Source organism: Monomorium pharaonis, chromosome 8 (genome assembly GCF_013373865.1).
Source record: "Monomorium pharaonis isolate MP-MQ-018 chromosome 8, ASM1337386v2, whole genome shotgun sequence".
Lineage (NCBI taxonomy): Eukaryota > Metazoa > Arthropoda > Insecta > Hymenoptera > Formicidae > Monomorium > Monomorium pharaonis.
The window spans coordinates 23,922,381-23,938,827 of NC_050474.1; the positions used below are offsets into that span (position 1 = coordinate 23,922,381).

The 16,447-nt window shown below is 30.4% G+C and overlaps 1 protein-coding gene and 1 long non-coding RNA gene across 6 annotated transcripts in view; both read right to left on the minus strand.

Annotated features, from left to right (window-relative positions):
- Positions 1–16,447, minus strand: part of LOC105832966 (reticulon-1-A) — a 31,448-nt gene that overhangs the window by 548 nt on the left and 14,453 nt on the right. The window contains exons 1-5 of one of the 5 annotated variants that reach the window (XM_012674320.3): positions 14,465–14,633; positions 9,582–9,617; positions 1,251–1,458; positions 701–909; positions 505–610 (exon numbers count right to left, since the gene is read on the minus strand). In XM_012674320.3, coding sequence (XP_012529774.1) covers positions 505–610; positions 701–909; positions 1,251–1,458; positions 9,582–9,617; positions 14,465–14,600 — 695 coding nt within the window. In that variant the 5' untranslated portion in view covers positions 14,601–14,633. Of the gene's footprint in view, positions 1–504; positions 611–700; positions 910–1,250; positions 1,459–4,524; positions 4,670–7,271; positions 8,088–9,581; positions 9,618–14,464; positions 14,634–16,447 lie in introns of those variants that run through there. The other 4 variants (XM_012674319.3, XM_012674321.3, XM_012674322.3 and 1 more) reach the window with 4 other exon arrangements.
- LOC118647158 lies at positions 1,567–2,996 on the minus strand. Its single transcript, XR_004964467.1, has 2 exons — positions 2,483–2,996; positions 1,567–1,994 (listed from the first exon to the last, which is right to left on the minus strand). It is a non-coding gene; the product is annotated as an uncharacterized LOC118647158 (long non-coding RNA).

Genomic DNA, 16,447 nt, shown 5'->3' on the forward strand with positions numbered 1-16,447 from the left:
TTTAATAAATTTTAATAAATATTTTATATGTTGTAAGACTTCAATATATTTTCATGTACATATGTAACTGACAAGAAACTCTACGGAGGTGTAGGGTACAGAAAGTGTCATCACCTAATGGTGACCTTGATCTTGATTTTGAGGTTATTCCTAGAGATAATTTAAAGGTCCATTTGATGTTTTTTAAATAAAAACCTCCCATTTTTTACAAGTATGCAAAGTTCCATTAAGTTCGGCAAGTCATACCTCCGTAAGGTTCCTTGTAAGATTTTTCGTTAGCCATTATTACAAAATAAAAATATATCTTTGACAAGTTTAATTTTACTTGTCACAAACAATAAAAAAGAAGTTTTTACATTGCTACATTTCTATTATTTTAAGTAAAGTCATTTTTTGTCTATTATTTTAAGTAAAGCCATACAATACAATACATCACTTCAACAATATTGCAGAAACATTGCGACATTTTAATAATATGGCAGAAACATTGCAAAGTTTACTCACTTGGCGGTAATTTCGTTGATCTTTGCCTGCACTAAGGCTAGATTTTGATCGATCTGCTCTTGATTCGTTTCATAAACCTTAGGCAGCGTAAAAAGAGCAACCACTCCTGAAAGATAAAGTGAGCCAATCATAAATCAATTCTACATATAATCGCGAAATTATAACAAAGCGATATTATGCAAGCAAGGAAATTTACCGATTATAATGAGAGTCATGCCATTGAACCAAGAACCTACGTAAGTCAGACACCATAGTAAAACGCCAAACTTGAGAGAATCAACAAAATCTTCAACGAGGAAAAGTCTGCGCAGTTCACCAACAGCAGCATTAGCGTGTGCAACTGCAACATCTGCGACTTCGTGCACTTTCTCAGCTGGTAATGCCAGATCGAGATCAAGAATATCCCTACAATAAACGATTGGTTTGATTAAAATCACGTTTCTTCAAAATTATATAGCAAGATAAGATTTGCTACCTATATAGTGCAGGTTGTTTCAACCATTTAGAATAGAATATTTAAATATTATGTTAATCTCTTTCATTTATATATATTTATATATATTTATAAATTAATTTTAAGTAAAAATTACATAGTTGCTTTTTAAAAGCAACACAATTATGCAATTTGTAAAATACCTTTACACACATTTTTTGAAAAATTATTAGAAGTATAAAATTAAATATCACACACACAAAACAAAACATACACATATGGCGTTCTTAAAAGATTTCTCGTCATTACTCACTTGAACGGATGGCCGTCCGAAGTCTTTTGGACTGCTTGAAGAACTGTTTTATAAATACGGAAAAGAATAGTTCCGCTAAGGACAAGAAGAGACATGTAAGCCAACACGCTGATCAGACTGAAATAGGCCAATGACAGGAGCACACCTAGTATCGTGCCGAACACGATACCTGATTTTTTCGGATCGCGCCAATATATCAGAGCTGCCACTGAAAATAAAAACAAATAAAGATGTTATAAAAAAGAAAGACAAAACATTATCAAATTAATACCAGCCTGTGAATATACTTGATTTTATAACCGCTAACTTTTTTTCAACTTAACATTGTCGACAAATTAATAATGTACCGTTTAATATGAGAATGTGCATATACACTATTCAAGTTTTAATAACTTTTCTCTAAATAATAATAATAATAATAATAATAATAATAATAATAATAATAATAATAATAATAATAATAATAATAAGTATCAGTTCATATTGCATAACATATTTACATTGCTATTTGCATTATCAGATCCTTCATTTAGTTTTATGTCTTGTTTTAACACAAACTTTTTAAAAAGTAAAATTTGCCATTGAGATAACGATCGTTGAAATTAAAAAAAAAAAGTATTAAGGATAAAGACAATTTTTATCAGAAGATGTTTGCTATTCAAGACGTCTTTCAAATCAATTGGCAATTATAATTCCACAGACAACGCCTTCGTTAGTATCTGTAACTTTGGACATTTTGTGTATCTGAAAACACAAAGTAATATTTGCACAGATAATATTCAGTCTGTAAGTAAGTTAATTTCATACACGTAACGTGCAACATTTTTATAACCATTATAACATTATCATAATCACTGAGTACAACTAAAAAATGTTTTTTCTATAAAAAAATAAAATCGAAAAAACAGGTTTTCTGAAAAATGTTCGGAAAAAACAATGTAACTGTGGTATTAACAGTTTTAATTTTTCAAAAAAATAAATTGAGAAAAAATTCTTTAATGTTTCTAAACAAAGAATAAAAAACCGACTGTGACAATGATAGCGGACTTTATAAATAAATTATTTATTTGTTAAAGCTCTTAAATGTGAAAGAAATATAAATTTACACTGACGTAGAGAATAATTAAAGTGACATTAAAAAGGGGGGAAAAACAAACAAATTTTTTCAAAATTTCTGAGAATTATTTTAAAACTATAAACATTAGTATAACTATATATAATTTAATACCTACTATTTGTTTCTGTATATGCAACAGAGCGCAATCAACCTAAAAACAAAAAACTTCGATCCACCTTTTATTTATGCAAAAAATGCTTAAAATTTTTTTATTAATAAATTTTTTAAAAATATATAATTCTCATCAATGTCTCTCGATATGAGTTTAAAAGTGTGACTTGGAAATAATCAAATATGTAAAACTGTGTAAAAAAATTGTAAGATATGAAGTATTAGTGCCTTAATTGAAGCATTAATTATCTTGCACTCAAATGTGAATAAGATAAAATACACACGATAAGAAGTATTCAATTTGAGTAGAGAATATCAATCAATTGTCATTTTTATAATATTTATTTTATAATATTTATTTTCATAATATTTTAAGTGTTACACTATTTTCTCACGTCTAATTTTTGATATTACACAAGTATCTTAAATATCGTAAATAACGTAATTAAATATTATTAGAAAAATTAAAAGATAAACAAAAATTAAGTTTGTCCTACAGAAAAAAATAAAATCATATGATTTTAATATATTTACTTTATATTAAAGTAATGTATATGCAATAAAAATAATATTTTACATAAGATTACTTTTCACCGTACAAAAAATGTTTTAGAAAATTAGAACATTAAAAGTTTTAATAGTAAATGTTTTAAAATTAATTATTTTTTAATAGTTGAAGCAAAAAAAGATCCTTATTTTATTTGGTTTTTTAAACTTATTATAGTATTATATATTTATAACTAAAAGCCTCAAATTTTATTCTATTAAAGTAAACTCCATTAAAAATCCTAAAGTTTTATTTCTTAAAAACTTTCTCTTTTCTCTGATACAAGAGTATTGAAATATTATTGTTTTGTATAAAAAAAGACTTTTAATTGATCGAAGAATCTGTCATTAAAAAAGGCTGGAAATATAAAGATACTTTGTATGAAAGATTATATGTAACAAATATATATATATATTTATCTGTACGAGATTTGTATTTTTTAAGTATAAACTTTACATTTATTCTACGATATTATACGATATTAAAGAAAGAAATTATTATTATTATGTGTAATACACATACTATTATATATTATGTGCATCTTTGAGATTGAACGTATTGTTAGTTAATTTAGTACGATACATATTAGCTATTATTATGCGTAAAGCTCATATAAGCGAAAAATATTACAGTTAGATATTAACCGATTTGAAGAATCGTAACTCCTAAAGCAAGTTCTTATCAATAATTGATTCATTCAAATTTCAACTCAGAGTACAGTTTAACAAAATTGATTAAATATAGATAGAAATATAATAAATAATATAATAACATTAATAATAGTAAGAATAGCATATAACATTTATTATAACACCATTATATAGTATTATAATATATAGTTACGATAAATACTATTGTTTGTATTAAATTACATACATTAGTTTAGACAAAAATATAATCTATATATTCTTAATAATATAACTTTGATAACTTTTGTCTATGTTCATTAATTTATAAATTATTCTTATATAATTATTTAATTTGTAATTTGAGTCAGTGTGTGTGTATTTACAGAACAAAATTCTATTCATAATTTTTTATGTACACTTTGATGTTTTTGATATGTACATTATTTTTTACAAATATTTTATACACATTACAAAAATATAAAGTTATAAAGAAAAATCCGCACTGAGAAAAAAGTTGTTAACTAAATTTTTCAACTTGATTAAATTATTTTAAAAATATTTATTGAAAATATTTTTAGTTAAAATATTAAAATATTTAATATATTATATACTTGAATAAATTTAATCAAGTCAACAAAATTTATTTCTAAGTGCGTTATGAATTATGTCTAGAGTGAGCGTAATTAACAACACAATTTTCTTTTAATTTATTAGACCTTTATAACAGGAAAGTTTATATAACTATGATATAAAAGAAGTAGTACCAGTTTGCTAACCATATGTTGCCCGATTAATGATCATCAGTATGCCGGATCAATTACTTCCGTGATTGCAGAGTCGCATAAGGAGAGATAGGGATGTAGAACTTACCGGGACCACGCTCTGGAAGGACTTGCACAAATCCTCTCTGAACGTTTCTTCGTTTCATCTTTATAAAGCTTTACGGACAGATCTTTCCCGTTAGAGAGCCTATAGGATATCCGCGCGGTCGGCAGTCACACATGCGACTGTTCCAGCGTTACCGTTCCAACGTTATTCAGGACCCGGCCACGCGAGAAGACAGCCTCATTGATAATGACGAAGAAAGAAAGGGAGAGAGAAAGAGTCCGAGAGGAGAGGAGGAGAGGGGGTGAAAAGATGGAAGAACAAACTGGCGAATGTGGAACAGGGGCGTAACTAGCTAAGCGATCGACTTTGACTTAGAAGAAAGATATGTTCACAAAATCTGCATATATGCATTCAGTTCATGTTCAAACATAGTTACAAGTTATTCATAGTTGATATATTTATTTACTACGAAATTCTATTCAAATCTACTGGCAAATCAATAACAAAATTTCCTTATTATTCTTGTTTAATAAGGAGATAAAATTAAATATTATGCCTGTCTATACATGTGATTTTAACATAGTTTAATATACTCCGTTTAGATTGGAAAGCTTCGCAAATTTTTGACACGGAAATTAATATTTGTTATCAACATTGAAAAGTAAGTGACGATTAAGTGATAATTGATAGCGACATTTAGTCTGCTTTAAAAAGAGATAAATAGCCAAATAGCAATAATTGTTCAATATTTTCTGATAGTTTAAGATATCTAATAACTTTTATGTATAATGGTACATTATTAGTGTGTCTCGATTATATCTTTTGATATCTATCGTCGAGTTTTATTTATTGCGCCAATAATATATCGAGCAGGAATTCATATTTGTAATTAAACATTAATTTACTCGTTTTTTTTATTCTTGTTGTTTATATTTACATTTATATATTTTATCTGGTTGTTGCGAGTATACGCGCGCGATTTTTCTGAGATTTTATGAAATTTTTTACATGTCATATTGTGTATCAAAGTGTATTAAAATAAAATATTGACTATTTTAGAAACTATATTTAACTTAAATACATAAATACTTAGCTTAAAAAATTAATCAGGTTAGCAAATATTTTTCAGTATTAAAGTTGAAAAAATTAATCAATGTCGATACTAGAATATTACTATAATATTACAATGCATTAGACGCACGAAGATAATAGAGTGACACTTTGCCGCATTGCGGATCTGCGATATGGGCGAGTATGGTTCTCTTATAAAAACGCTTTTGTAACTTCCGGTATTTGGGATATTTACCTCTTGTGGTAAAAGATAAAAATGGCATTTCGATTTCCAAGAGACAGTTGGAATATGTTATGTATAACCGTGACTATGGTAAGAAGGGAAACCCATTTACTCCGATTCTTGTGACCATCGTTTTCATGGTACAGAATTATGCATTACAGGTCAACGCGAGACGTCATGTATGGCGCCGCTTTATTGATTCGTATACGTACGAGAGTTCCCCTTGAATTTATCTACACTGTGCGTCATCCATCGGAAAGAAAAAGACAGGGCTAAGCTACCATTTTAGCGACTGCGTTGGCTGTGTTCGCGAATAGAATAGAATCTATGAAAAGATTTATATTTAAAAAAAACCCAAATGTGTTTAATCCCAAGCATTAGTTTTGAAAATAAATTAATTGTCACGAATATAATTAAAATTTTATTTAAATTGTAGAGTGTACTCTAAAAAATAAAAAATTAAATTAAATCCATGCAATCAAAATCACATCACTTTTTGAAGTGCATAAAAAATTTCTAATATTTTACTGTCGTGACAAATTAGATTATAAAGTATGAGAAATGAGAGAAATTATATATTTTTCTCTGTATATTTCTTACATATTATGCATACATTAAGTCAAATAATTATATCGATCGATAAAATGTAAATAAAAAGTTTCACTTTTAATTGTCGGTTATTAAATAAAAATATTGAGTTTGCATGGATTCTATTTTTTACTAACAAAAATTAATTTCATGACAATCGATCGTTTATTTAGCCATCCATTAATGCAAAGATTAAAAGAGAAAAGTTTTTGGTAAATATGTTTAAAAAAAATCATACATCACTGAAAGCATACGAAAAAACCAATGTATCTTGAAAGTCTGAAAAAAAAAACTTGTCGCGTTTCACAATGTTAAATTGAGATATCAACGGAAAAATTCGCAACTTTCGAGTTTCTATTATTGAATTTTTCTCAGAGAGTCGTAATCTTAATCCGGTCCATCGAACTGTCAACTTAAAAAATCAAATAATTGTCTCTTTGTGTCAAAAAAGCACCAATAAAATTAAACAGAAGGTATACGTAACGTAACATCTATTGCGGGGATTCTCAAACTTCGTATTCAGTAGGTTTCGCAACACACTTAAAACTGAAATATAATATAAAATATAAAGGGAGATATAAACATGCAAACTAATCTAAATTGCCATAGATGCAGCTCGGCACACAGATCGGTATACATTTACATCTGTATACATCATAAAATCATTCATCTCTTTTATTCCTTAACTACCTCTGCTAAATCTCTCCAATTGACCTTCTTTTTCAATTACAGACAAATTTCGTCACGTCTCGTCCGGTAATAGTATATTATTTTCTTTTTTGTGGTTCATACATAAAGTTTCATTTTTATGCCTATCGCTACTCTCAATATTTTTTCTTACATTCGTACCGCGCGAGATGTACACATATGCCAAATCATCATCGTCTTCACTCAGATCGTTACTCACATTCCTCCTTCGTGATGGCCATTTTCTCTATGAACATCCGGCCGTATTTTACCAATTATTGTTTACACCGAAATCTCGTAATTTTCTTTCGGATTCGAACGATCGACACAATAGAAAAATAATTGCTTCAGAAAAATTGAAGAACTGCAAATAGCAAAAACGAACAGCAAATACGTCCCGGTTTCCGACGACTTTGCAACCGAGGGGACTGCTCCGTCGGTTTGGAAACTCTGACGAGGGTCTTCGGAAACCTGGCACCGAACCAACGAGAGGCTGGCTGGACGTTATATTTAGGTAGTTGTCCGAGAACAGCGGGCCCGACAGATAGGTAGGGATGCCGCCGAAATGCGAAATCGCGTTCGTCGTCGCACTAATTATTGTATCTCGAATCGCGTCGCGACATTTCACGGAACGTCCACTTCACTATTTACGCGTGAGTGGACATTGTTGCCTTCTATCATAGAATTTTAAAACACGCTTCTAATACTTCACAATCTATAAAAAGTCTCTTTTTCACACAAGTTTCTGAATAGATAACATCTAAGACAATATTTTAATTTTATAATTTGCGTTTACGACTTGTTACGTGTAATTTTAAAACTCTGTCAAAAATATCTTTAGGGGATCTTAAGGGGAATATCTCGTTCTATAAATAAATTTTATTTTTTCACAGATTCCGATTTCTATTCAATTTCTATTTGTTTATCTTTTCTCAGACTGCTATTATTTAGTACTAAAATGCATGCTATTGATTATTATTTTAGTAAATTTCCATCCTTACAACACTTTGCTGCATAGCGTTAAAATTTCTTTATATTAATGTTTTTGAGATTGTTAATTTTAAATTTACAAAATTAAAAAAAATAAAATCCAATATACTGGTGCCAAAATGACTAAAAAAAATTTTTGAAGTTATATTTAATTAAAAACTGTTTTAGAGAATATTTACATTTAAAGACATAGATTCCTTGCCATATTTTCGATATTCTGGATTACGTTAAAAGCGAAATTTTGTCCTTAAGAAGTAGCAAAAAATTTCTTTTATATCCTTTACACTTACAATACAGAATACAATATAATATTTCAGTAATTTTGCAAAAACTTTATAAAATTACTGCGATGTTCTGTGCTGTACGAGATTAAATTCAATCGTTTTATATTTTCCAATTTTGACTAAAAAGTTGAACTAATTGTAAGAGAGAAACCTAAAACATCTTTACGTACAAAATTTGTTACACATGTATATAAGTCGTAATAAAATTTGTTTAATTTAAACCACCGTATTAGATCTGCTATTTTAATTTTTTAAATTTTGATTTTAGATTTACAGTTAGTGATCGAAAAAAAACCTATATAAGCATTGACAAAATATGTTAAAACGAGTGTGCAATAAATGGTTAAGAAGTGAAGATTCGCCTTGAACATAAGTTGTTAATTATCATCGTTTACATTTCAAAACATGTTTCGACACGGCACACGAGCATTGTTACGATATTACTTGCCACAAGTGTCTTAATATCGTTATCTTAATAAGATTTAATTCAGAGAAACTGCATCTCGCTTACACTGTAAACATAAATACAATTCTCCATTTTGATCAATATAATCTAGCTTGATCTATATTTTTAAAATCATAGCATATTATATGTTAAACTAATATTAAATTTATTTAATTTTGCCTTTGACATTTATGTTGCAATGATTTTTTATTAATAAATTGAGAATAGCTAGCTACAATGACATTTAAAATGTTACAGTGATATTTGGGTTTTTTAAAAGTGATTTTTTTTTATTTATATAGTGATTGGAGATTTCTTTTACTTAATATTTATCCGTTGTCTCAAATTCAGTGCAATGGTTGTAACTATAAGCCATTTTGCATGAGATTTATGGAATTAATTTAACTTATTAAAATATTGAAATTATGTATATAGAAAAGCTTCTTAAGCATGACACTAAGTGGGTTAATATAATTTCGACATTACTTAGAAACCGATCAGAAAAATGTGAATAAAAAATAAAAATTGTACAACTTCGAAATAATTGATTTCAAAATATTAGATAAATGTAAATCACATAATGATCGCATTCAGCAAAGCAGATCAGTGGAGCGCTCAGTGATTTTTTACTATGATCGGTTTCTGCTTCAAAATCCAGCGAAGAACTAAAAGCAAGAGCCTATCATATTAGAAAATCACTGAGCACTCACTAAACGCCTATTGCAATGATGGCGAACATTTTAAAAAATTGATCATTAATGCATTGGTACGTTACTAACACGAATGAAATAACTTTTCTTTAATTTCTTACCTTTTGGATTCAGTCTTTCAGGGTTAAACCATGCATCTGTAAACAATACAGTTACAGTACATTAGTATTGAAATCCATCGCTCTGATATATATAAAAATACACGTTACGAATTAATTCTCAATAACTGAGGTATCTAACTTCAAAATCTCTAAAGTAATAGAACTGGAATTCTTTCAATTTCCGAAACGTTTCCGGAACACTACTTTTTATTTAAATATAAATATAAATTACAAATATTACTATATTTAAATAATATATTGTGTTTAAATAAATTTTAAAAATATATACAATATTATGTTTTATTTTAGACTTTCAGAAGAACAAGACTTTACTTGCAAATTGATCAGAAGATTATCAGTAATATTCTTATTTTTTCATTTTATTTAACGACCATCTTTCCCAAAGTTTAATGAAATTTTATACACTTGAATGCCTCAATTAATATTATATAATCCAAGAACGTTAACATTTTTAAGGCAATTTTAACAAAGCGCGACAATTTCGACGATGAGAGATCTGCATGCATCCAAAGTTGTACAACGTTATATAGATCAATTTTGTTAGCGTTCTTGGATAGAATCATAGAAGGGAAACGAATAGTGATACAAACCAGTTCACAGCACTGCGTTAATGAATGCAATAAAAATTTCTTTTTTCTTCACAATCATATTCAAGATCATACAAATTATTATTTGCATGAAAACAGCTTAATTAATTTCTTCGTGAAGGAGGAATTGTTCGTTAAGACCAAAATAGAATTCCATTGCGTGAAATAAAGGATTAAATAAAACCGAAAAATGTAAGAGATCGTAGCTTATCACGTAAACGATGTGTGTGTTTCTCTTTGAGCTTATTTTTCAGGTTATGCTTCTATTAATAATTATATAATAAATCGATACAGATAGAAGATTGATACTGTAGAGTAAAATAGCCGCGTTACTTTAAAGGCTATCGAAGCGCCGTGGTAGTTCAAAAAAGGGCAAATTTTATTATTATTATTATTATTATTATTATTTACTTGTAAAATATTATTAAGCACTTTATTTAAAATAAATTTTAAATGATCGTTATAAATTAGGTTTATTAATAATTTGTTGATATTTATCACACAAATTAGCTGTTATTTTAAGAGTCTATAAGTCTATTAATATATATGGCACACGAACTACCTAGCCAACGAGTTTGTCATAATACCCCATGTAAAACCATTCTTCTCACTTTACTTCATGGAGAAAGAAATGAAAGGCGAACGAAGTAAGTGCACGAGACAGGAACGAGTCAAAGGAGTCAATACCCTTTCATTTAGATATTGCGTCGCGCTCTATGTGTCAAGTACATACAAATATACAATACTTGTATCGTTCGTGCATCTTTCCCTTGTGTCGTTAGAGAACGATATTGCACGGCTGAAAAGCACAGAACATAAATTCTTTAAACGAACAAGTCCCTTTTGTTATTTAAACACAATATTATATTTTTGCAAAATAATACGAGCATTAAGTAACACTAGCTACTAGTAATGCCAATAATACTAGTAATACTAGTGCGCGATTTAAATAAATTTAAAGCAAATATTGCTTTAAGTATAAGAAGAGTATTCGAAAGATATATTACGAGTTAAAGATATATTCACATAAAAATTTTATCATAGTCTGCAAGGCAATAAGATATTGAAATATATCGGGGAAAAAAAAAAGTTTGTCATTCAAGTGAGCAATTTTTAGAGCACTATATAGGCCTTAATTAACGGGGTTAGAAAGGTACTTTATCGTTACTTGAAATGTCGATGCAGTAAATAGACAGATAGATTCGCCCGCCAGATAAAGATGCACAAGGTGTATAATATATATAGCTGAATAATGACGGAAATGTCAACATGATTTCCTGCAATGTCACATATATCCCGGCTTTATATATCACGTGGGAAATAGTTATAATCTCAAACTATACACCAGCAAATTATAGGTACGCGCGCGAATCGCACAGTCAGGTTGAAGCAATCGATCGTATGTGCACTGCGCAATTTGACTCCTGTTGCCTTGAAATGCAAACGACAATACATCTGCTTTTGGAATTGACTTTGTAATTTAACGAATCGCTTTTTTACTCGATAAAAAATCGACAGTGCCAGGTTTTACGATATGTATTCGAATGTAAAATTATCATCCGTCAGGACTGCGTTGAGCGACAGGCGTTCGTAAAAGTTGCCTTCTACAATAAATATTCTCTAAATATGCATATTACGCATATATTCTGTATGTACAGCGTTTACATATCACTAGCCTTGTACAGCGCATTTGTTATCAGACACTTCAGTAAAGTTTTTGTCTTCACTCGCAGAAACATTTTTATTTCTTTCATTGCTTTTCTAAATCGTTAAAGATTAACATGTACTCACTAATTTTACTCACAATCAATTTTACACAATAAAAATGACATTTTTGCGAAATAATACGAGTTAATAAATTTAAATAAATAAATAAATCGGCAGTATTCGCGCATATAATATAGAAAGCGAGAGAAATTTCTTTTTTCGAAAGAAAATATCAACTTATTATAATGAGGATTTTTCTTTATTACTGAGCTAAGAGAAAAAGAGACATGATATAAAAATAGACAAACTTAATAAGCGAAATTATTGTTATCCTTCTATCATGTTAATGTGATAAAAATAACGATAATTTAATTATGTAATTTACTCTTAGCGATCAGTCGCCATCGTCATACTTCAGAGCTGATGGGATGACTTTGGGATAAAGTTCGAAAGTCGATTATATGCACGTCGGTCACGGTTAGATCTCGTGGCATTACGTAATCCAAGGTCGCGATAATTATTTGCAAGAAATCGTAACGCAGCGTGCTGGAATGCTACGAAAGCAGTGTTTTATTCACTAGTCGGACGTACCGTGTATTACAAAAGCGCTATAAATCGTGCTAATTTTACTAGCGTACAGCGATTCAATAAAAACACTGCCAAAAAATAAGTAGCAATAATTAATATAAATTATATTATATAAATCACTCGACATTTTGTCTGCTGGCAAAATTTTAAAAAATGTTCCATATATAGCTTTTAATATACGTTTACTAATATTCAGTATCAATATGTATACAAATGTGACATGTCATATATTTAAAAAAAATTTTAAAAACTTATAAACTTAAAATTTGTTAAAATATAACACAGTATTTATTCATCACTTAAATTGATGCTACATAATTTAATTCCATTAAACCCAAGATAATCTACGTTTTTCTTTACAATTCAGATCCTAATCAAAAATTTTTTTTAAAAACTTTGAAATTGATTTATTATATAAATAGATGAAAGTGTGACTCTCTGACAATTTAGTTGACAATGGGAACGAAATGTTAGAAAGAAAAGATATTTAAAAAATCTCAATCCCTTTTTACTGACAAATATAACTAAAATATAACAAATATAAGTAATTTTACCTATCTTTTTGTGTGTGAGTGGAATACTAATCGGTATAATTATTATTTAAGTAATCTATAATAATTAATGGAAGAGGGGATTACATTAAGTGATCTATAATAATCCTTAACCCTTTGTTGAACAAATTTCTCTATTGAACATGTTTTGCTAAATTTTAACATGTGGTTTCTAGAATTGCTCATTACAAATCTAAGGTCAAAATTTAAAAATGTGTAAAGATTTATTAAAATCAAACTTCTCGCGATAGTTATTTTGATTGCCACATTGCATCTGCCATTAAAAAATGTCCAGTTATAAGTGCAGATTTGAAATCAGCGATTTCAATAACACATAAGAATTTTCAAAAGATGCTTATCATTTTTCAACGTAAATTTAAAAAAAGTCAAATCTAGGCTTCGTTCGGAAACACCACCTGAGTGCTCTCGGGTATCATTATATCATTGTTGTTTGTTAAATGTGAGACAAAGATAGAATGATGCCCAAGAGCACTCGGGTGACGTTTTCGAACGCAGCCCTAATCTCGACTGATCTTTTTCTTATAACTTATTGTTAACGCAAAACATTTTTATTTTTTCCATGTATATGTGCTCGGATAGCTTAATAACAATACCAAATATTTACACACACACACACACACACACACACAATTATAAAATGTGTAAAAAATATATAAAATACTGTGAAGAAATAGGTGTACTTATTATATATATGGCACACTATGCGACAAAAGGTTAATGAGTTAATGCCGCCAATAAAAGAAACGAAGTCAATTGCTTTTTTTTCATCATTCAAAATCAAATGTTGATGATCGTGTTTATGATCAAAATCGACTATCAACATCGTCTCTATAAGCATTAACATTTTCTTACAGATACTCCATCTAAGGTATAAGGTAAGAATGACACGAGCTTCGTGGGCCCAACCCAAACGGGTAGGTTCAATATGAACACTAACGGCATTGTTGGTATAAATATTATTTGCGGGTAGCCGACTGATCGATAACCCAGTTTCGATCGGAGATTCTCCAATATCAGGGCAGCTAGCATCTGCGCAGGGCAAAGCCCGGGTCACCGACATGAAAGCGCCGACGAGGTTTAATTAATACATTGTTTGTAATCTGATTTCGCCGTTTCTTGACGAGAAGTTTGAAAGAGCCCGCCAGTCTTCTCGAAGGATGTTTAGCCTGAATCATTTGGGAGTAGACTCGAACAAATATAGGGAGAATATATACGTATATAATTTTTACAAATTACTCGTGCTCGTTTTAACACGCGAGCTCCAAGTATCGAGCGACTAAGGAGGCGAAGCAAAGGACAAGAGAGACGACCGGGGGGGGGGGGCGAGAGAGAGAGAGAGAGAGAGAGAAAAGTCGTTCTTCCGGAAGGGCGTAAGGGAAGAAATTGTATGAGTAAGAGAAAACCTTACGGGGATTCAGAATGTTCCAGAAGCACGGATTGCCGTTGGCTGTCAACGCGGAGCTCTTGGCGCCGGGTCGCTTGCAGACCTGGTTGCCCTCGTCGACGCTCTTGGCGGAGTATGCCGCTACGTCCGAGTCTGCCATCCTTACGCACACTTGCCCGACACGGTCCTTGTGCGACGCACCTCCCTCACCGCCGCCAAGCTATCCGTGTATATTTCAATATTTTCAATATATCTGACGCGATACGGAATGGTCTCTCCACTCTCTCCTGTCAGCGCGCCTGGCGAACGTTCGCGGAAGCAATGGCGTATCTTGCCGCCGCACACGCGCGCTCGCGTGCTGAATGACGCACTTCTTCGACGACGACGACGACGACGACGACGACGACGACGACGACGACGACGACGACGACGACGATAAAAATGACAACGAGGATGACGATGACAGGGGCGTGACCCTGTCTACAGTTCTTGATGATGAGAGTCGAGAGCGCGGGAAGAAGCGTTCGACTTTATGATTCACACTCGGACTGCCGGTGTTTGGAGAAAGGAAGGCCGCTACTGCGGAGAAAACACGTAGCTCGTACACTGCGAGATGAGGACTGAGGCCTGTTATCGACCCACCGGAGGTGTTTCGAGTCCTCTCCCCGCCGAGCCCTCCTTCCCCACCTTCCAGGCTCATCGCCATATTGCTTGGAACCTCGTATTTAGAGGCCGATATGGAACAATGTGATAGGATTGATCGGTAATCGGTGATCGGGCGATCAACCGCAGTGTACATAAAAAAAATTTCACAAGCAATAACTTGCAATTTTATAATTATTTCAGGAATCAATCGAGTACTGGAAAAAAAGAGACACTTATATTACCCCACACTAAAAAACAAAATTGATTGAATTAATCTGACTAGATCAATAAAAAATGAAGAACAACCTGATTGTTTAATGAAATATCTAAACGATCTATAATTTTACATAATTCCATAATTATAAAATAGCTACACAAATTTGATTGCATATGCGTTCTGATTATGGCAAAAAAATATCTGATAAATTCCATCAATATGTAAAAAATGAATCAAAATTTTCTTAAGAATTATCAAATTTTCGCGAATTAATTTTTATACAGAATTTAAAAACGATACATTTCTCATTTTACATCTTCGAACCCAACTTTGGGTTTTCGCAAGACAAATTATTTCATTAGAATTCAATATAATAATAGAGCGCGCGGATATGCCTCGTATATTTGCTGCACTTGAAAGTGCCGCATGATGTGAACACAGCTACACACAAAGCGTCTATCCATGACGTTTAATATACGATGCACTACTGTTTACAGTTTTAGATTTTTAGAAGCCTCGCTCTAGTCATTCATTGGCACATTTATATCGTCAATTATAAATAAATTTGTCTAAAACAATGTTGACCAACATCAATTAATTCAATAATTCATCATTTATTAAATGAGGCCAAATAATTTCAAAGCTTCGACGATTTCCTCTAAAATAATGTTTTTCAACTATATGTACTCTTTTCTTATAACGAAAATACGAAAGTAATTTTTCAAAAATTTCTAAGTATTTTAAGTTAGTCAGAAGTATCCTTATTTATGTATAGATAGGTTATGATTGAAAAGTACATTTCTTAATAAATTGAATAATTTCACAAGTGATTTACCGCATTCACGTTCTTGCATTTCACGTTTAAACATCTTCTTAAATTAAGTCTCTCTTTACTAACAAAATCGTAATAGATTTTAAATTACAAAAAAATAAAAAATGGAAGATATGTTAATTTCAGAAACTTTTAATTTTGTTTACATTTTTAATTTACTTGACGATGTCTTATAAATAATAAAAAAAATTTCTTTAATTAATTTCATGTAAACCTTATGTTGAAACTTTTAAATAGAATTTTGAGAAAATCCTAATTTGGAATTTATGCAGAAATACATAATAAAAAATTGAAAAAATATACAGTAAATACT